The 23,041-nt window shown below is 39.0% G+C and overlaps 1 protein-coding gene across 1 annotated transcript; it reads right to left on the reverse strand.

Annotated features, from left to right (window-relative positions):
- Positions 1 to 1,881: 1,881 nt before the first annotated feature.
- On the reverse strand, positions 1,882 to 11,070 carry LOC128740861 (17-beta-hydroxysteroid dehydrogenase type 3-like). The gene is made up of 4 exons (XM_053836431.1): positions 10,905 to 11,070; positions 10,606 to 10,839; positions 10,212 to 10,549; positions 1,882 to 2,142 (listed from the first exon to the last, which is right to left on the reverse strand). Exons 1-4 carry the CDS (start codon positions 11,068 to 11,070, stop codon positions 1,882 to 1,884), a joined length of 999 nt encoding a protein of 332 aa, XP_053692406.1.
- Between the last annotated feature and the right edge of the window lie 11,971 nt (positions 11,071 to 23,041).

The following is a 23,041-nucleotide window of genomic DNA, read 5'->3' on the forward strand; positions in this document are numbered from 1 at the left end:
CGAAAAATGAAAAAAAAATTGATACCAAAAAGATATATATATCTTCTGAAAATGACACAGCAATGTTAGAAAAGAGATTCAAAAATGGTACAAAAATGACAAGAAAATTTCACAAAACATATAAGAGTAAATGCAATCATAATTCAATTGTAACATGAAAAGACATAAAATGTAACAAAAAATTGATTCACAGATGACAGAAAAATGATAACCAAAAGATACAATGAGAAAATGAAACGAAAATTATACTAAAACAATGTCAATAATAATACAAAAAAGACTGAAAAATGACACAAAACTACGTAAAAATTAATAAAAATGATACAGAAAACAAAAAACAAATTAAATACAAGAACACAACAAGAGTTCTAAAACGGAACAAAGTAGCACAAAACTGACACAGCACATGATGTCACAATAATAATACAAAACGTAAACAAAAATGGTATCAAATTAGGTCAGTTTATTTTTGACACAAAAAAACTAACTGGTTTTTTAAGTAGACTAATCTTATGTATTTAGTCTTGACCTTGAAATGCGGTCATGGCATTCGTCGATTCTGTGGTGCCGCGTTTCCTACCGCTGTCATCATTCCGCTTGGTAGTCTGATGCTTCTTGAACGTCTATTTGCTTGCGATACGGTTGAGTGTTCGATTCTGAGCTGTTTACTGCTCCGTCGACGAGAAGCATTTGGATTTTCGAAGAAAGTATCCAATTTTTTTGGGGAAGGTGCATATTTCCTCTTATCAAACACGTTTGTAAAGTTTCATCCAAATCAGAGTGGTTGAAATTTTGTCATTTACCAATTTCACGTGGAACTGCTCTATAGCAACATTAACCGGGACGATGAAATGGAATATTCAAGCATAAACCGGGGGAATCATGATTTAAATTTTTACTACGTTTGATACGGATTGAATGTAGTTAAGAAATATGGTAAATTTGAACTAAACTCGACAGAAATAAATCACTGTTTCATTTTTATGTTTAAGGGGACATAAACGACCTCAAAAAATAAAAAAACAGAATTTTTATTTCAGAATTTAATTCTATACACTTTTACGCTTATTTTGAAAGAACAAATTTTTTTTGTTCGGTTGGTGGAGATGCTGAGAAGACTTTTATAACCTTTGAGAGCCTTGTAAACAAAACACAGTCTGAGAAACAAGAAAAAGAAGACAATATTTTAGTTTTTCGCGCAACTTTTTTTCTTCTTTTTCGTTTTTTCCAGGCTATGTCTTGATTACAAATTTCAAAAGTTATATAAGTCTACTTCACATGTTTACCTACAAAACAAAAAAGTGCAAGTTTGAAAAACGTGATTTTTTGCTAGCGACGTTTTTCTGCTATTGGTTTGTTCCGCAAGTGGGTGGAATGCTTAGGTATTTAATTATTTTTCACCCACTTCCCGTGGCCGGATCCTTATAAAATTGGTATCAAAATAAGCATATAAATATAGAGTCAAAATCTGAAATAAATAATATCATGTCCCCTAAATCAAAACTAAACCGACAGTACAGGATCAAGACTAAGTAAAACTTAATCCAAACCGTCATAAAATTAAAGCGATGAACTATTCTCTATAAGCCACAATTTACTTTGGGTTTGGCACGCCAGTGTTGTGCAGGTAGCAAGTTTTATGATTTTTATTCTTTCACGAACTAGGATCTCTCTACAGGTGCACAAAATAATCGTAAGTAGGATTACATTTGTTCTCTTTTTTGCTCAATTAATTGTCACCCTAATGACTACCGACTTCCACCATGCCATCAACTCGAAGCGTAAAACCAGTAGCTCTTGTCGCATTGAAATTCATAATCTGCGCCGCGATATTTGCCATCGCATTTGTGCCGTCATACATTTTGCACTTCTGCCGCCGCATTATGCGCCGGGGATCAAACGATCGTCCACCGGTGGACCAGTTCCCCGTTTGCCCATTTGCCTGTGGCAATCCGCGGACGTAAAACAGTAGCGAGTCAGGCCCGAACCGTGCTGCTGCGGCTGTTGCTTCCATTTTTGAAGCGACTCATCAGCATCGTCATCTACGGTGGCAGGAGCACCAGCAGCAGCAGTACCTGCTGCTGCTGCTACCAAGCCAATAGACTCTGGCCGGTTCGAGGTTATGGGTGGTAACGGAGGCACCTGTAAGTGTCTGTCTCGTTGCTAGACACGCCAGCCATTTTACGACGGATCGACAGACCTCTGGAGGGCTCCGATTGGATCCGAAAAGTCATGATGAGCAGGGGCTAGGGTCATTCCAAAATAGTAAAACAACAGACGATTCCTTTTGACTGAAACTCAAAGCTATTTTTGAAATTCTTTTTACAATATTGATTTTTGATTAAGTGCAGAAAGTTGTTACTTAAGAATCCAATAACGAGTGGCACCCTAACGCAGGTCTGGTTTTGATGTGCTGCAGTCCTATAAAAACCACTATTGGTTGGATGAAATGGTTTTCTCCACTCCGGGTAAGATGCGCGGCCAGGCCAACCCAGGCCAACCAGCCAGCAGCGTGGTAATTTAATCGAAATCAATTTTATGTAAATCAGTATAGCCACTGTAAAACAGCTCTGCTTATAGTCGTTGCGGCTACTGTCCGGTGAACGACGGCGATTGGGGCTTTTAGGAGGCAAATTAGATGAGCGGTGATTAAATAGACGGTTGGAATTCAAAATCATTATTTTTATAGCGCTTCAAACGATCAAAATTATATAGGCGATTGGCAACGTCAATCAAAATAATGGACAAAACTGTCTGATAGCTCAAGCTGATTTTGTTCGAAAACTTTGTTAGCAAATTTCACAATCGCTAGTAGGGTGGTCCTACCGAGAGCTGCTCTAGCATTCCGAATAGATGAACGCGGTCTTGGGTAAAAATCTCAGGCTTTGTTTACGTCAAAAACCAAGCACTTGACGGCATTGTATGTGAAGGTGTCAGTGAATCACTGTCAGTGGAAATCAAGACATTTTCATTCCTGCGCGCGCCGTCACGCTTGCGAGTGACGTCGTGATAAGTGTCAGACACTTTTCCTGATCAAAACGAACCAGGCAGTTGCCTGGCGCGGCAAGTGCGGCCGGACAAAATCCTGCAGCACCCCAACAAAACACAGCAAACAAATCCAGTGTTTCTTGGCGACTTGGCGCATTCTGTCAGGTGAAAAGCGTCCATCGCGGATCTGCCTGCTTGCCAGGTGATCGCTCGGGGCGGCAGATGACGGGGGAAACAATTGCCGATCGCACGAATCACGAAGGAATCGTTCCTGCTGAAAGAGCTACCGGTGCGGTGGCTGGCTGGCTGCCTGGTAGCCGATATCTTCGACAGAACAACTGAAAGAAAATGAATGACTGACGGAAAACATGGCATTTCGACACAAAAGAGTCGGAAAATATGGACAGATCGGGATCTGTTGATCGATGAGACGGCCAGTGAAAACGGAATGGGATAAATGATTCGCGGGGATTAGTTGTGCGGCCTGGGAAACGGAGCCGATTGGTCGCAAACAGTGGTCACAATCCCATGGGATACTTCCAGCAGGGTTGAAATTAGGTATAAATAACCATTTGATTTGCTTACCATAACCATACCATACCAAAATCTTTGGTGGCAATTCTAAGCGGTAACATGTTAATTTTAGATTACATAGGGGTACCTGGGGTAATAAGCACCGTCGAGGCCAAATGCATCCCCTTTATTTCTAAGCCAAAACACAATATAAAAATAAAAAAGTAATTCTGCCTGTTAAATCGATGTTTGCTTTGGCTACTATGTGAATTTGGCAGTTCTGTCTAATAAGGAAACGTAAATAATAACAAAAATATGTTTTCTATAAATAACCTGCAACTTTTTGCTTCGCTTTACTAACGCTTTTTAACTGCTCCGATCAGATTAATCGCTGGTAAATGTTATAATTCGATTAATTTGGTTTGAGCTACACAGTTCTAATAAGAAAAGATAATGGGTTTTTATGCCGATTTGAGAATGGGTAAAATCTCAACTCAAATCGGCTTTTCCCATTCATATTTGAAATCTTCATTTAGACTCTAGATCTTATGGGGAAAACAATAAAGAAACAATAAACAATAAAACGTCAGAACTCAGAAGTTTTGATATTTATTACTATTGTTTTTACAAGAATTTTTTTTTGTGTAGGTTCGGGGCAAAATGCACCCCGTTACTCGGGGCAAAATGCACCTTCAACAAACATGCTTTATTTACTTTGCTTCTTTTTAAAAATGACACGCAATTACGTCCGAATGTCTAACATGTTGTCAGGTACTGTTAAACAACTGTAGTCAGCATTGGAGGCTGTTAAATACTGTGTTTCAAAAATTATGCTACTCGGGTACACGGAATTCCAAGGAAAACATACCTCCAATAATTCATCTTCCTTCCCTCGATTGGGAACTGTAATCACAGCATTGGGTAAAAACTAGAAACGACAGCACGCACGAATTGTATTACAATTATTGAATTTATTGAATATATTCCCTTTAATTGATACTAAACATGCATGGGTGCATTTTGCCCCGGCTAGTTGCGTTTTCAGACTTTTGCCTCAGTATCAAAAATCACTTTGCACGCCTTTTTCACAAATATTTTCAGAATGATAGCTTCAGAAACTTTTAACTAATATTCATGAGATTATGTTCAGTATTTAAGATTGATGTTTGCTTTAAGTTTTATTAGGGAAAATCCACGATTTCCTTAAACCCTGCATATTACCCCAGGCTACCCTACTAGTTGAGCGTTTTTTTTTCGAAACGATTTTTAAGTCAGGGAACTTTCTTTCTCAGAACCTATTGTTGTGTAGTTTTCGAAATATAATCGGCGAAAATGTGAAGAGATAATTGTATAATAACTTTTCATTTAATCCCCAGAAACCTATAAAAATCATGTAATAATGTAATATGCCGTGGACACTGGTAAACTTCACTCGGTTAACATTGAACTGGATCGTTTGTCACAACAAGACAGTTTCTGTGCAGCAACGTCGATAATTACCTTTCATGGATTTAATCGAAATCCTTTGACTTCAAGTGTCATCCCTATTTTCCGTTTCAGGAATCGTCTATTGTTGTGGGTCATATTTTATAAAGTCACCAGTCCAAAACCATACTATAATGAAAGAGAGTACGGTCAGTTCCATACAGGTTTCTACATGAACGCTGCTCAAAGATCTTGTAAGTGGTCTCTTTCCCGCTGATTTTTGGTAGCATTTAAACTCACTCATTTTCACAAAATAAAGCTTACTGAATAAAATTAAATTTTCAGCTGGTGTGCGAATAACGAAATAAAGTGAAGATTTAGTTCGCCGTGAGCAGCTCGTTTCGGAGGGCTTTGGGAAACCATGGTGAAATCTGCCTACTTAATGGAATGTGATCAAATTCTGTAAACGTAAACATAACACTAGTTAGTTAGTTTCAGTCAAAAATTTATCAATTTTGATCCACATGCTATAAACCACACACTAATGCTGCTAAAAGCAACAAAAGCTCTCTTTTTCCAGTACAGTCTTTACTGATTCTCTTTTGAAAAGGGAGGAAGTGACTGATGCGAAGAATGAATCATTTGATGAACTGGCTAATTTCGATATGTTCGATATAACGACCAAAAATATATTGGGTAGGGCGATGGCAGCTCTTTCGGTTGGTACCCGAATGTTTTACTAACTAAACTACTGCCACCCGTTATGTTAGGTACCGCCATCCGGGGATACTTGTAACACTTTTTAACTTTGACTTGGTATAACTTTCGAAGTGTACCAAAGGTGATAGGTAGTGAGTAGAAAGTAGTGCGTGGTAAGTAGCGCATAGTAAGTAGTGAATTAATATTTTTTGAAACGATGGTCCTACAATTGATGGAGGGACGGTAGGGGAAGGTAATCAAAATTTTTTGGGAAAGGAGAGGAAAGAGTGGAAAGGAAAGAGGGAGGGGTGATAGGTAGCTACGCTTAACAAGTTGTCGTTTTGACTCCTACCTTTTGTCCAAGGCTGGAAGGTGCATGGGTCGAACCAAGCTATAATCAGAGCTTATAACCGGATTTGAACCCACAACACCCGCCAGGGCGTGTGGCTCGCTGGTACCCGTGTACCTTTGAACCATAAAAAGTAGGAGTCACAACGACAACTTGTTAAGCGTAGCTACCTATTACCCCCCCCTACCTTTCCACTCTTTTTCCTCCTTTCCCAAAAAATTTTCATTACCTTCCCCTACCGTCCCTCCATCTATTGCAGAGCCATCGTTTCAAAAATATTAATATTAATGCCTGACCGCATTTCAAGGTCAAAGACTAAAACGCGAGTTTGGCCAAGTAGTGATTAGTAAGTAGTAAGTAGTGAGTATTAAGTAGTGAGTAGTGGGTAATGAGTAGTGAGTAGTAAGTAGTGAGTAATAACTAGTGAGTAGTAAGTAATGAGTAGTAAGTAGTAAGTAGTAAGCAGTAGTGAGTAGTGAGTCATAAATAGAGAGCAGTGAGTAGTAAGTAGTGAGTAGTGAGTAGTCAGTTGTAAGTAGTGAGTAATGAGTAGTGAGTAGTGAGTAGTAAGTAGCGAGTAGTAAATAGTGAGTAATAACTAGTTAGTAGTAAGTAGTGAGTAGTCAGTTGTGAGTAGTAAGCGGTGAGTAGTGAGTAACGAGTGGTGAGTAGTGAGTAGTGAATAGTGAATAGTGAGTAGTGAGTAGTGAGTAGCAAGTAGTGACTCGTGAGTATTGAGTAGTAAGTAGTGCGTAATGAGCAGTAAGTAGTGAGTAGAAAGACACTAATTCCGACTTCAAAGGAATTGAACCGACACCAGGTAAGTTGAATAGATCTCATGTTTTTAGTCTTGACCTTGAAATGCGATAAATATTGATATTTTTTTGAAACGATGGTTCTATAATTGATGAAGGGACGGTAGGGGAAAGAAATATAAAATATTTTTTTTGGTGAAGGAGGGGGGAGAGCGGAAAGGTGAGGAGGGGGGGGGGGATGGTAGCTACGCTTAACAAGTAGTTGTTATGACTCCTACCTTTTGTCCAATGCTGGAAGGTGCATGAGTCGAACCAAGCTATAATTTCAAATTAGTATAAAATGCAGAAAATTCTAAAAAAATTCCTGACCTTATTGGGAAATCGTACCCGATGCCACTGGATGAGATCATGGTGGCCCTTTTAAAACTATTTCGAAAAACTAGCTCATTATATAAAGTAGCTTTCACTCGTGACGATACATTTTTCAGTGTCAACTGTTAAACACTGCGCTGCAGCTGGACTGTAACAAAGTATCATACACAGTAAATTACTCTCCGATATAATGTACTCCTTAAGCAAATGCGTCCAGACAACTTTCACACAAACACACTCCGCCCGGCAGGTACATCCCTGCCGGTCGGCAAAGAGGAATATGAAGAAATTAAGAGCAATAAAATACATTTGAAAATATTAAAAGGTTGTCAATTTCATATGTCATGCCGCTGTGGATTCGTATCCACCGACCCGGTCCAACCGTCGGTCGTTCCGTCCCGTCAGTTCACGTGTCACCGAGTCGCAGCCATCGATCGCAGCAGCATCTAGTGGCGATGATTCCCCCCTGTGTTCGGTCTGTTCGGCACAGCCCTCCGATCGTGCCTTACAATTGCTCTGCCCCATGTTCCATGGCCGCAGTTAGTTCGGCGGTGTGCAGGAATTCTTGTCGCTCACGCAAACACGAATCTCATTCATGATCATGCCTCGTCACGGCATCATGCATCCAGCAGCCGCAGCCGCAGTGAGACTCTCATTGAAGGCATATCGATGGACGGCTGCGGACACCGGATGTTTATTATTTATTCAAACCTGATTCAATTCGATCGCACCATATTTTTTCCTTAAGTCTTAGTTTTCGTTCGAGAAAGGTAGCCGCTGGTTTAGAAGAAAGAAAGGACACTTTGTTGATCACGCTATAATGGAATCAGAGAACGCGCCGCTCGCAGGTGGATGCCAAGCTATAAATTGTACCCAACTGACGGGTTTTGGGTTTCACACGCGGATTGAGTTATGTTATGCTACTGGTTGGACTGTAAAATTGCAATATATTATCCGGCAAAAGCGACGATTAAAGTTCGAAAACCAAAGGTCCGAAACCCAACTCGTCAGCCGTCAAATTTGAACATTTCAATAGATAGAACAAAACAAATTTCTAACGGAGGCGCCAACCACCACCCGGTGGTGGCCGCCAGAAGCACCGACCAATAAATCGAGCTCGAAGAGATTGTTTCGAGAAATTAATTCCATAATCCGCGATGATAAACAACTTTCCCGAAACACATGATTTGATTTCTGTCTCGATATGGACCGACCGGCGGCTGCGGTCACTGTTCCTCGCCGGTGGCAATAATGGCGTAGCTGATATGAGAGATTAACGTGCTACGATTAGAGAAGAACATTCGCTGTGCCGGCTGCGGCCAGCCTGAACTAGGCGGCCGACGGACGCTCGCCGACCACGAGGACGAGGAGTCCGGGACAAGCAACGGCCGAAAGCGAAGCGCACGCTTAGGGCACTGGAAAGAGGGAAGCATCATTAGAGACAATGTACCTTTTTGTTGTTATGTTAAGATAACCATCTCGAGTAGACATAAATCTTTTTCAATCTATTTAAAATTAATGTTATAGTTTAGACTAGCGCCTTTCGGACGATGGGAACACACCGATCGGCGAAATCGATAGACTTGGACACGCGGGCTCTTGGCCGGCAGAGGGTGTTCGTTAGTACAGGGTTCGGCGGCGGCGGCGGCGGCGGTAAGACCTCTGAGCTGTTCGCGATTGTGGGGTACCCATCGAGAAGCTTATGGAGAGCACTATTTTCAGCTTCTAATGGATACCGGGGCCGGCTGACGGGGCGAGAACGGGGCGTTCTGTAGGTGACTGGTAAATGGTATATATGGAAATGGGGCTATACCACCTTTGAGTGTAGTTTAGCGGCTCTCGGCTTAGGTTTCCCCGTGGGGCAAATAAAAAATTCATCATCGTCATCATCATCACTGCCACTGTTGTAGATCCACCGCCGTCGTCGCCATTGCCATCGCCATCGCCAGCAGCCGAGCCCGAGCGGTTTCTGTCGAAGAAGGCAAGATCGATCGGTTGAACTAGATAAGCTGCCGAAGAATGGCGTAAGTAATTCGGTAGGGACGTCGGCTGGAAAGCTCGGAATTCATCAAATCAGGCCGTGTTGTACTAATGCATGCTGAACGTATGCGCATATTTTAGTTGGCTCACGGTGATGCGATCGGGGCGGTGATAAAGGTGATTTTTGTAGGACATCGTATGCAAGGAGACTTTATTTTGGAGGCACTCGAAAAAGAGTTTATTGAGAATCGATGCAACAGATCAATAGAAGAGTAAGAAAAGCGAAAAACATAGAAATAGAAAAGTAGAGCAACTGAGAATATTAAGAGAAACAGGAAATTAAATGGAAATTAAGAGTAACGAAAAGCATTGCTCTCAAGTCTCAATATTACTGTCTTTCCGTAAATTTCAGACTCGCATTTTTTATTTGGCATTTAAAGTGCCCTTTTTTGCCAACCTTTCTTTATTTAAAAAAATCGTAACTTCAAAACCACTAAACCGATTTTAATAGTTTTGAATACTGGAAAAGTAATTCGGAAAATGTAGATCAAAGGGACACCCAATTTTTATATTTTTTCTGGAGACTGAGCATTTTTTACGTAACATGTCAGAAATTTAGAAGAGTATGATTTTTCGTTTTTATCATACAATTTTTTTAAAAGAAGTAAAGATACAGGAATGTAATGGAGAAGCATGGTGATTGATATTCGCCTGCATAGAAAAGGATGTTTTTGGAAAAAACGAACTTGAAATATGCGTTTCTTTGAAAGAAATATCTAAATATCAAATCTCACATATATTTTAAACATTCGTACTGACTCATTTTAGTGTTTAGTATATTGCATTACAATCGATCCCTCTTGTTTTCCACTTTTAAACTACATATTTTGTTTTGTAAAAGTTTTGCCACGTAATACCAGTAAGTTGAAATACCTCTTGTTGGGAGAAGTCGCATAAGTGTTACCTGTAATAAAACCTCCTTTAAATCTAGTATTCTAACGAATATGGATAGAAATTGCCTGTATTCCGTGTACCCAATATCCAGTGGTACAGTTTGACCGGCCGATCGTGAAAACAGCTTGTTTGCTATACCGTTCAACGTCTGTCAATAGCAGTGACAATAATTTTACGCTGTGTAAATACTCGTTAATATTGGTACGCACAAACATCGGAGTGACCAGTTGAGATTCGACTCCGGAGTCACGAAGTTCTTGAGAAAGAGCCGCTGTAAAACTAGTTAGAAATGCCTTGGAAGCCCCATAGAGGGCAAGGTATGGCATCGGTGCTAACCCGGCGCAGGACGATATGTTGATAATAAGTCCACGTCGTCGTTGTTTCATCTCTGGCAGCAACATGTGGGTCATCATCGTAGCGGCCGTTATGTTGACAGATATTGTTTGTTGTACATCCTGGATGGGGCTACGTTCAAATTCGAAGAAACCGTCTTGAGCCACTCCGACATTGTTGACTAATGAAGATCGATTTGATTGTTTTAATTCCCTTAAATTCCATTAATGAACTCACCCAGTATTCCTATCGTTAGTCCGGAAAGTGATTTTCTAATAGTTTCAAAAATTTCCACTCCCTGGGAAAAGTCAATTGCCATCCACTGAACATCAACGGAATATTGTGAACGTATTTGTTCGGCAAGCTCAGACAGCTTCGATTCGGTTCTTGAGATCAAAAAGACATTCATGCCTTTACTGGCCAAATTGATTGCATACTGTTTCCCGATGCCATCGGAAGATCCGGTGATTACTGCGGAAGATTTAAGAAAGTATGTTGACATTTTGATAAAATATTTTCCGCATTCTTGGCGCTACCAGCCCAAGGTCCGTACCGCTCGCTTAGCGGTTTGCGGTTCGGGAAAATGACACTCCACAAAATAGCTAAGGGTGACCTAGCACATTCGTAAAAATATATGACACTTGCGTACACTCCTAAAGCCGTCAACAGGTAAAGCACAAAACCCACAAAGTCGAACTGCATCACTACGGCACTTGTCGCAGATGCTGTGAATTATGTGAACCGACTGACGGCTTCGATTGCTGCTTGCCTCGGGTGAGTTTGATAAATCTCATCAGTCATTTCTATAGAAGAGTGACGCCACTGTTCTGAACAGCGTAATAATGTAGTTGAAAATTGGAACGATTAACATTTGCCCTCAATACCGGTGCAGGAAGTCGTGTCACTTTTGCTCGTCTTGAATGCAATCTGGTGTGATTGATTTGAGTCTTTGCTTAATATGGGCGATTATTACCACGAAAATACACATCGCGCCTCTCGTTTTGGCTACAGACAAGGCTCTTATTGAGCCTTATTGGAAATTTTTGAAACTATTAGAAAGCAAATATATGTGATAACACACTTTGTTATTGAGTAGATACATATTTAGAACATTGTTGCCCAGGAATACGCGCGGCAACTGAAAGCAGCGCTACCAACAGAAGAGCAATATGTCGGGACTCAGTCGGTAATCTTCTCACGAACGAATGTGAGGTGATCGAGAGATGGAAACAGTATTATGACGAGCACCTTAACAGCGATGTAGCTGAACATGGAGGTGACGATATGGCAATAGACCTTGGAGCACGTGCAGAAGACGACAGAATACCAGCCCCCGACCTCCAGGAGGTAGCAGAGCAGAAGAGATCGGTCGACTGAAGAACAATAAAGCGGCTGGGGCTGATCAGCTACCCGGCGAGCTGCTGAAATACGGTGGTGACGCACTGGCTAGAGCGCTGCACTGGGTCATTGTCAAGATTTGGGAGGAGGAGCTAATACCGGATGAGTGGACGGAAGGCATCGTGTGTCCGATCTACAAAAAGGGCGACATGTTGGATTGTTGTAATTACCGCGCAATCACACTGTTGAACGCCGCCTACAAGGTGCTCTCCCAACTTTTATGTCGTCGATTATCACTATTTGCAAAGGAGCTCGTGGGGCAATATCAAGCGGGATTCATGGGTGCCCGTGCCACCACGGATCAGATTCGGCAAGTATTGCAGAAATGTCCCGAATACAACGTGCCCACGCATCATTTATTCATCAACTTCAAATCGGCGTATGACACGATCGATCGATATCAGCTATGGCAGATTATGCACTACTACGGATTTGCGGACGAACCAACGCGATTGGTCAGGCGATGATGGATCTAGTAATGTGTGTTGTTCGAGTATCATGGGCAGTCTCGAGCCATTTTGCATCTCGAAGAGGGTTACGGCAAGGTGATGGGATTTCATGTTTGCTATTCAATATCGCTTTGGAGGGTGTGATAAGAAGAGCGGAGATAGACACGTGTGGCATGATATTCATGAAGTTCGTCCAGCTTCTTGGTTTCGCTGACGACGTTGACATCATTACACGTACCTTTGAGAGGATGGCGGAAACGTACATCGGACTGAAAGCTGAAGCCAAAGGGATTGGACTTGTCATTATTGTGTCGAAAACAAAATACATGAAAGCAAGAGGTTCTAGATAGGTGAATGCAGACCTCCCTCCCCGGATTCATTTAGACGATGATGAAATCGAGGTGGTAGAAGAGTTCGTGTATCTGGGCTCACTGGTTACCCCAGACAACGACACCAGCAGACGCTTATGGCTGGAAATCGTGCCTACTTTGGACTCCGTAGGACGCTGCGATCGAACAAAATTCACCACCGCACGAAGTTAACAATCTTCAAGACGCTGATTAGACCGGTAGTCCTTTGCGGCCATGAGACATGGACTATGCTCTTGGAGGACCAACGCGCCCTTAGTGTTTTCGAACAGAAGGTGTTGTGCACCATCTACGGCGGAGTGCAGATGGAAGACGGAACGTGGAGGAGGGGAACAAACCATGAATTGCATCAGCTGCATAGGGAACCACCCATCGCTCATACCGCAAAAATCGGTCGCTTGCGATGCTTGCGAGAGGATGTCGGACGACAGCCCGGTTAAGAAAGTTCTCAATAATGATCCGACTGGAACGAGACGGCGGGGCGCGCAGCGAGCAAGATGGATCGATCAAGTGGAAGGCGACCTGCGGACCCTACGCAGACTACGTGGCTGGCGAATTTCGGCCATGGACCGAGTGGAATGGAGACGACTTCTTCGTACAGCAGAGGAAATTACGGCCTGGAGCTGATTAAGTAAGTAAGTAAGTAAGTATATTTAGAATATTGTAGTAAAATGAGTTAAATAACTGGTTATGTTATCATATCTGAATGAATGAATGACATGTAATATCTTTTATGAAATGATTTTTATAATCTCATGTCATACTACATTTGATATTCAATTCCTAAATAAAACCCAATATATTGTGGTGGGCACCGCTAACCGAAAATTTAGCGTCGCTAACCACTAATCCGCTAACCGAAAAGGTTAGCTTGCTAATCGCTAAACGCTAATCGATGAACTCACATTAGCGAAAATTTCGCTAATCACTGATCGCTAAGTCTAAATTACCCAAAAAGTACCATATTTTTGTTTGAGCGTATACTGCATAGTGCAAAAAACTGTTGACAACTTTTAATTCTTGGACATAATATATGCATAAAAAATGTACAGATTTTAGCAATTTTTTATGTGATTACCCAGCCAACTGGTGATGAATCCACTTATATACCGCCAATCGTAGCAATCCGATTGTGTACAAAAATAATTTGATAGCGTTATCAATTGATTGTGACGGAATCAGCCAAGCAACTACACTCGATGCTTTGTTCGTACTGCCAGCTGCAGCCCGGAGTGAAGAAGTTGAACATCGTGAGGCTCTTCGTGTCCGCCGGATATAACCGATCCGGCACATACAACAACCTCTCCCTTCTAGAGAAAGATTAAGTGTAGCAAAAGCTGAAAAGGGACTCCGGGAGCGAGGTGTCCTCAGCCTTCCGCGCCTTGGGGAGGTCGAAACCTAACGGTGCAGAAATACCTCACCAAAATGACATTTTTATGTGGATGCATCAATCATGGTTGGTCATATCTGAGCAGCAGGCAATCAAGGCTGAAGTTGTTAGTGAAAAACATCTTTTTGGCGATGGATGACGTGACCTACTTGATGTTAGATGGCAACGACTGGCAAAGCACTGGGTACATGTACATTACGCCCCACCGAGAAGGTAAGCGATGGCGTCAAATACATCGCCCTCACAAAGTTCCCAAAGAAGGTTCTTCTATAACTGACGATCAGCGAGAAGCAATTGTCCAAGCTGCTGTTCTTTCCTTCGGGGCTTGCGGTGAACGGGGAGATATACAGTATGAAGGACGACACGAATGCACTATTCAAGATTTTACACTCGTAAATAAATAACAACAACAACAACAACAACAACAACAACAACAACAACAACAACAACAACAACAACAACAACAACAACAACAACAACAACAACAACAACAACAACAACAACAACAACAACAACAACAACAACAACAACAACAACAACAACAACAACAACAACAACAACAACAACAACAACAACAACAACAACAACAACAACAACAACAACAACAAGAACAACAACAACAACAACAGCAACAACAACGACAGCAACAGCAACAACAACAACAACAACAACAGCAACAACAGCAACAACAACAACAACAACAACAACAACAACAACAACAACAACAACAACAACAACAACAACAACAACAACAACAACAGTATAAACGGCCTGGTGGAAGTCACCGTCTGGAAAAATTTAGGAAACGGCCACTCGCAATGGGTTTCTGATACCATTCGGTGGAGAAATGTTGGTTGTCGTGGCTACTAACAGCATACCAACGAGAGTAATCAGTTGTTCTTCTCAATTTCACAAATGAACTAAATATTGGGATAATAGCTATTGTAGCTATCAACCACATGATCCAGTTGATCGAGTTGCTGCAATCAGGCTTGCTGATAATCGCATCATAACGCCTATTTTTAGTCTTCAAGCAGGAACGCATTCGAAGATTCAATAACGCCTCACTGCTCCAGAATGAAGATAATAATAACACTACAAAGCTTGCAGCGATGTGACTTGCGAGAGAATAATACATAGGCCGAACATTTGTGTTTTATCTTTGCGCTTTCTATTCTTCGCCTTCGGTCCGTTTGCGGTGCGAAGCGTACATGATATTCTTCACTCTTCTTCGAATGCTTCGATCTTCATGAAGAAGCGAACAGAAATTTATCACCGAGGCGATGATTAATAGCTTAGTTTAGTTGGCTGCAGATAACGGATAAAATGTAAAAGCAAACTGTTTCCGTATTTTATTTTTGGAAACCTAGGAAAATAGTGTGTATGTATGTATGTGTGAGTGTACGTATGCGCGAGTGTACGTATGTGTGTACTTAAGAACGTTTTGCACTCACTTTTCTCAGAGTCGATAGACAGATTTGGATGATCTTGGTGACAAATGAAAGATCACTATTGAATTTTATATAAGTACTAGCTGACCCGACAAACTTCGTATTGCCACAAATTAACCTGTGTTGTACATAAATCATGAATCTCGGATGATCTTTGTCACAATCTCAAGTTTTGCAAGCCCCCCAGTGGGCGGCGGTTTCGACGGCGGGTCACCGGCAACACTCGCGACCGTCTCGTCCTGAATGATCTAGTGTTACTATAGATAGTTTTTGTGGTCTTGTATTGACTAATGTTTTATGGAAGAGTCTCGAATTTCTCGAGTTCGATTAGTTTTTGAGTTTCGCAAAAATTTCTGTTTTATTTGTATGAGAGTCCACATTCCCCTACCACAGGGGTGAGAGGTCTCTAACTATCGTAAAATAAATTCAAGACTCCAAAATCTCCCACATGCCAAATTTGGTTCCATTTGCTTGATTAGTTCTCAAGTTATAAGGAAATTTGAATTTCATTTGTATGGGAGCTCCCCTCTTAAAAGGGGAAGGGGTCGTAATTCACCATAGAAAAAACTTCTGCCATCTAAAACTCCCACATGCCAAATTTGGTTCCATTCGATTGATTAGTTCTCGAGATAAGAGGAAATTTGCATTTCATTTGTATGGAAGCCCACCCTCTTAAAGGGGAGATGGGCCATAACTCGCTTTCTAAAGAAGAGAGGGGTCTCAATTCACCATACAAAAAAATCTTGCGTCCAAAACCACTTACATGTCAAATTTGGTTCCATTTGCTTGATTAGTTCTCGAGTTATGAGGAAATTTGTTTTTCATTTGTATAGGAGCCCCCCCCCTCTTAAAGTTGGGAAATCCATAGAAAATATACCATAGAAAATATTCTTGCCTACAAAAACACCCACATGATAAATTTGGTTCCATTTGCTTGATTAGTTCTAGAGTTATGAGGAAATTTGTATTTCGTTTGTATGAGAGCCCCCCCTCTTAAAAAGGTAAGGGGTCCTAATTCATCATAGAAAAAATGGTTGCCTCCAAAAACACCCACATGCCAAATATGGTTCCATTTGCTTGATTAGTTCTCGAATTATGAGGAAATTTGTATTTCATTTGTGTAGAAGCACCCCCTCTTAAAGTTGGGAGGGGTCCTAATTCACCATAGAAAATATTTTTGCCTCCAAAAACCTCCACATGCCCAATTTGGTTCTATTTGCTTGATTAGTTCTCGAGTTATGAGGAAATTTGAATTTCATTTGTATAGGAGCCCCCCCTCCTAAAGTAGGTAGGGGTCCCGATCCATCATAGAAAAAATTTTTGTCTCCAAAAACACCCACGTGCCAAATTTGGTTCCATTTGCGTGATTAGTTCTCGAGTTATGAGGAAATTTGTATTTCGTTTGTATAGGAGCCCCCCCCTCTTAAAGTTGGGAGTGGTCCCAATTCACCATAGAAAATATTCTTGCGCTCGAAAACTTTCACATGCCAAATTTGGTTCCATTTGCTTGATTAGTTCTCGAGTTATGAGGAAATTTGTATTTCGTTTGTATAGGAGCCCCCCCTCTTAAAGTGGGGAGGGGTTCTAATTCACTATAGAATATATTCATGTCCTAGAAAACTGGCACATGCCAAATTTGGTTCCATTTGCTTGATTAAATCTCGAGTTGTGAGGAAATTTGCATTTCCTTTGTATAGGAGCCCCCCTTCCTAAAGTGGGGAGGGGTTTCAACTCATCATAGAAAAAAATAATGTCTCCAAAAACACCCACATGCCAAATTTTGTTCCATTTGCTTGATTAGTTCTCGAGTTATGAGGTAATTTGTATTTCGTTTGTATAGGAGCCCCCCCTCTTAAAGTTGGGAGGGGTCCTAATTCACCATAGAAAATATTCTTGCCCTCGAAATTTTTCACATGCTAAATTTTGTTCCATTTGCTTGATTAGTTCTTCAGTTATGAGGAAATTTGTATTTCATGTGTATAGGATCCCCCCCTCCTAAAACGGGTAGGGGTCCCAATTCATCATAGAAAAAATTTTTGTCTCCAAAAACACTCACATGCCAAATTTGGTTCCATTTGCTTAATTACTTCTCGAGTTATGAGGAAAATTGTGTTTCTTTGGTACAGGAGCCCCCCCTCTTAAAGTGGGGAGGGGTCCTAATTTACTATAGAAAATATTATTGCCCTCGAAAACCTTCACATGCCAAATTTGGTTCCATTTGCGTGATTAGTTCTCGAGTTCTGAGGAAATTTGTATGGAAGCCCCCCCTTTTAAAGAGGAGAGGTGTTATAATTCCCCTTATAAAGAGGGGAGGGGTCTCAATTTACCATAGAATAAATTCTTGTCACCTAAAACACCCACATGCCAAATTTTGTTCTATTTGCTTGATTAGTTGTCGAGTTATGGAGAAATTTGTGTTTCATTTGTATCGGAGCCCCCCCTCTTAATGGGGGGAGGGGTTTCTAACCATCACTAAAACCTTTCCTGGCCCCAAAAAACCTCTACATGCATATTTTCATGCCGATTGGTTCAGTAGTTTTCGATTCTATAAGGAACATACGGACAGACAGACAGACAGACAGACAGACAGACAGACAGAAATCCTTATTTATAGGTATAGATATAAGCATATAAGCAAACGTTATTTGAAAACTGTTCTGTTTAAACCTATCAAACGAAAATAAACTATATTTAAACTTGAATACTTAGGAACGTATATAAAACCGTCAAAACGAGGATAACCAAAACATCTATCAAGTGTCGATTTTATGTATTGATGTATGTATGTGTGCTTGCATGTATGTATATGAGTATGTGTGTATTTGTGGTGTATGTACGTGTGCTTGTAACTTCGCGCAGAATTCGCCAAACCGAACCGGGAATTGTCCGCTAAGCCTTCAGAATTGCCTCGAAGAAATATTCTGAGATGTCAGTTTTGTTTTTAAAAAAGAATAAAACTGATTTTCGAATACGGTCGTGTCAAAAATAATCCGTGAAACGTGCCAAAATCGGTTTGATCTGTAGCTGGTTTATAGAAATAGTTACTCGTAGAATTAAAATAGCAAGAACTAGTTTTCCTATACAAATTTCAAACAAATTTTGCGTTCTTGCAATCAACAAAGACTTGCACTTGACAAACAATTATTTATCTCATTCAATTTCATATTGTTTCCGTAGTTACTGATATTTTACATATATTCATAGAGGACTGAAAAAATGATCATCTATGTGATATATTTTCCTAACCATACGAATATATTTAAAATTAATAAAGGTGTTGATAAAATAAATTAACTGGGTGACGCTAAGAAATGTTTACGCACCCCAGGAAGAGAAATATCACTATTGCACCTAGCACATTCTTGAATTAGGCTATTACAAATACATATTTTATAAAGTTTTTGTCCTTCCGGTGTTCGGCCACTAAAGGGGGGGGGCGAAAAAAAAACAAAGTGAATTTTTTAATCGAGCAAAAAAAAAACATGGATTTTAAGAATTTTTATTTAAGGTTTAAACATGAAAACCGAATCTATTCTTGCTTATAATATATACGTTATTATTTTCTATGCAAAAATATACGAAAAACCCGATTTAATCCACCTAGTGGTGAAAGGAACCTTTGTTATACGGTCTTACTTGCTATTTGAGATAGAAATCGACACGTCTTCGGAACATAATTCATCTATTGGTTATCGTTGCGTAGTGCGTTGGTTCACATAAAATTTTTGAAAATTGAAAAAGTTTACAAAATTTGAACAAAATAGGAACACTTTTAAATTTTGATAGATCCTTTTTTCATGAAATTGCGTAATAAGGATAAGTAAGTTGTTATTAATCTGAGTAAGTGCAAATAAAAGAAAGTTGTAAGAGGAAATCTTATCCTTTAGCATATACATTGTCTAGCAAAGGTCTAGTTTATAGGTTTTTGAACTATGCATAGTTTCCTGTAATGCCATTCTATTTGAATCACATCAATAGAGTTTTCTTGAATAATTTTCATCAATTTTTATTAACTCACGCTGTTGTATTTTATACAACACGTGTAGGTTTTTCAATGCCATATTGTTATAAAGTTACAAATCGTTGTTTAACTAACGTATATTCTTCAACAAACTTATTGTGAGCAAAATATCATAATTATTCAATGCATTAATAATTTAAATTGTTGGGAAAATTTATGGAGCAAAACTATCAGCAAATGTAAAATGTTTAAAATGTATCCGTCTGCTGGTAGTCGAGTAATTCGGAGTCAAAATTAGGGTATTCTTTATAATCAAAGTTCTACAGTTCCTAAACAAGCAAACATACAGGTATACTATTTTAAGCAAAGTTGTGTATTTTTACTATTTGTACCATTTTGTAGTACATGAAAAAGTCATACAACAATTACAAAAAGAGCAAAAATAGAAAAACTGATTTTACAAATTCATATACAATAAATAAGATATTTCTATCTTCGCTGCAGAGATAGAAGGTTACTGTCTTCAGCAAAATTTCTTGTAATAATATGCTCTATAACTTTGCAGAACACATCAATGTGTTATATTGACACTGAAAAAAAATATTTTATTTATTTCACTTTTAGGGGGATTAATAAAAATTTAAATTCCACCAGACGATAGAGCTTTCAATTTCAAGAAACTCTTCCAAAGGTTCGATAAACCTAAAACCAAGTTTTCCCAGTCAAAACTCTAGCGCATACGTTTTCTTTGGTTTGGGGCTATTTTGCGCGCGAGTAGGGGAAACAAGGGAGACTTGATCCCCATTTTGTTTTATGTATATTTCTCAAAAGTCCACTAGAACAAAACCCTGGGTTTTCAATTTTTCGACAGTTTACAATACAGCTTACTGCCTACAATTTATCAGTTAGTGATACGTAGCGCTAATCAAAAGATATGGGATATTTTGGAAAGTACAGAAAATTGTACATATTCAAAATATGCGGGAGACTTGATCCCCAGTTTAGGCACAATTGATCCATTTGCAAATATATATTTTTAAAGCTCAACTTTCATTTGGAAGTTTTATTAAAATAGGCCTAGTTCATGTAGTATCATTATTTAGTGTACAACAGCTTAATTCAAAAATATAAAAAGTATTTAGAAATCGTTAAGTCCATCGATCTGTAAAAGTATAGCTTTGGACATCTTTTATAATCTGCGACGAGAACTTTTTCGTTGGGTTTGAATTTTTGAAGCATTATATTTTTCCTGTTTAATAATCAGAGCAGCCTCTAGCTTCAATTTCGTTAGTGCATCTGTAAGGATGTGTATCTCCTCGTTTTCCTACTCTTCGCATATTTTTACGTGGCGATGCCTTTGGAAATGGTTTTATATCTACAGGTGTTTAGATAATTGTATTATTCGGAATCATCGGGTACCAATGATTAATAGAATTCTTCAACGAAGATGAGTTGTTTTGTTTAGATAAATACTTCCGTCCGAGCGGTCTTTCTTCTTCCTTGTAAAATGCACGGGTTGCTCCTCCATAGTCCGGTTGCTAAATGATCTTTTCAGAAGCATTTTTTCGTTTTCTCACATATCGCTTAAGTGTCATTACATTCAAGTTGAACATTTTTGCAGTCGTTCTGACCGGATCTCCGGACTATTCGTGATTTTTACAGGACGAATGTTTACGATATGAAGAATTGTTCACTTTATTATTTACGACATAACGGATTCCAAGCTCTTCAGTTCCTAATAAAAGGATCAAGTGTCACTGAAATTATGTGGATCAAGTGTACCTGTCGTAGTAAGTTTTACTGAAAATTAATTTTGTAAAATATATACAAGTTTTATTGCAAAATGTATATAGTATCAATGAATACACATGTTTAGCTAATTTTTTGTTTGAAAAGCAATTAAAAAATTTCAAGACAGTTCTCCGTAGCCAAAAAGTTGGACTTCACTAAAAAAAGAAGTATAGAGAATTATTCCGTTGCAAATCTTATTATATTATATTTTCCTTGCAATGTAAAAATTTATTACATTTTTGTTTTGCAATTTTGTTACTTGAATGAAATGTACAACTTTATTTTTTTCTGCATAAAAAAACATTGTATTTACTGAGAAACAATGAATGGATCAAGTGTCCCAAGGGATCAAGTCTACCTGGTCTCCCCTAACTGTGTTACAAAAGTTGGCGCGAGTGTTCGACGGTTAATATATTTTAACCGGTAAAACCAATTCTTATGAAATTTTGCATATATATTCGTAGTGTCAAAACCTCTTGTTTGATATTAAAATAATTGAAATTAGATAAATTATCTTGGTTAAAATCATTATAAATTATTGTTAATTTTGGTGTAGTGTATACGGTTGCTCATAACTTTCAAATTAAACGTCCAATCAAAAAACCATTCAATAGTGATCTATTAGGATATATTATCTTTCGAATGAGACTAATAGCGCATAAATCGGTTTGGCCATCTCTAAGAAACAGGCGATAATTATTACCTTGTCAAAACAGGTTTTTTAAGGCTAACTTTTAAACTACTTATTTGTTTTCAATTAAAAATTCCTGAACAATTTACCTTTAATAAGGGCTTTCATTTGATACTAAGATCGATAAAATCTGTTATGTAGTTTCGAAGAAACCCGTGTCACGTATTTTTCACATTTTTGCTTATAACTTTTAAACGAAACGTCGTATCACGAAGCAACTCAATAGTGATCTACTAGACAATAACACCTTTCAAACAAAAGTAATAACGAACCATTCGGTTCAGCCATCTCTGAGAAACAGGCGATAGAAAAAATCATTACATACATACACACACACACACACACACACACAGATATTGCTCAAATCGTCGAACCCTATCGATTGGTATATGTGACTTGGCCCTCCGGGCCTCGGATCAATTTCGTGTTTTTCGACCAATTTTTAAACCTTTGTTATAGTATAACAAAGGTAAAAAGACAAAAACGAGGGAAATTTTTTTTGAATGGTTTTCGGAAATTCCATTGTTCGAATTCGTGCTAGAAGCGTTAATTCAACTCAGAATTTTCTCATCCGTCGGCTCTAGCGTATATTCGTATACTTTATATATCATGGTAAAATATTACTTTCTTCGGGAAAATAGTTTGAGTAATAGCAGCCTGGCCGATAGTACGTAAAATTGTTTTACTTGATTAAAAAAATCACATTGCCCCCCCTCCCCCTTCAGTTGCCTCACGTCGGAAGGACAAAAACTTCATAAAATATAAACAGTGGCATAACTTGAGAACGGCTGGGCCTAAAAAAGTTAAAATGACATAACATGATAATGCGTAGCATTTGATTTTGTTCTGGTTTTACAAAAAAAGGAAAATTTGGATATTTTTGAAAAATTTATCAGATTTAAAAAAAAAAATCGAAAGACATTTTATAACATGTTTTAAGCTATCTTTAATAAAAATGATATAAATCTGAGGGGACATGTTTTGATAATTCAAGTTTAATGATTTTTGTCTTGATTTTGAAAAGTTTTTTCTTTCAGTGTATTTTTTCCGAAAATATACTTAATTTCCTATAACTTTTCCGTTGACGTCATTTTTAACAAAGAAGTGGTTTCCGAGATACGATATTTTAAAAAAATCCCATTTATAAATACGCCCTTTTGAAAAGTTACTCTTG

The sequence above is a fragment of the Sabethes cyaneus genome, chromosome 3 (genome assembly GCF_943734655.1).
Source record: "Sabethes cyaneus chromosome 3, idSabCyanKW18_F2, whole genome shotgun sequence".
Taxonomy (NCBI): domain Eukaryota; kingdom Metazoa; phylum Arthropoda; class Insecta; order Diptera; family Culicidae; genus Sabethes; species Sabethes cyaneus.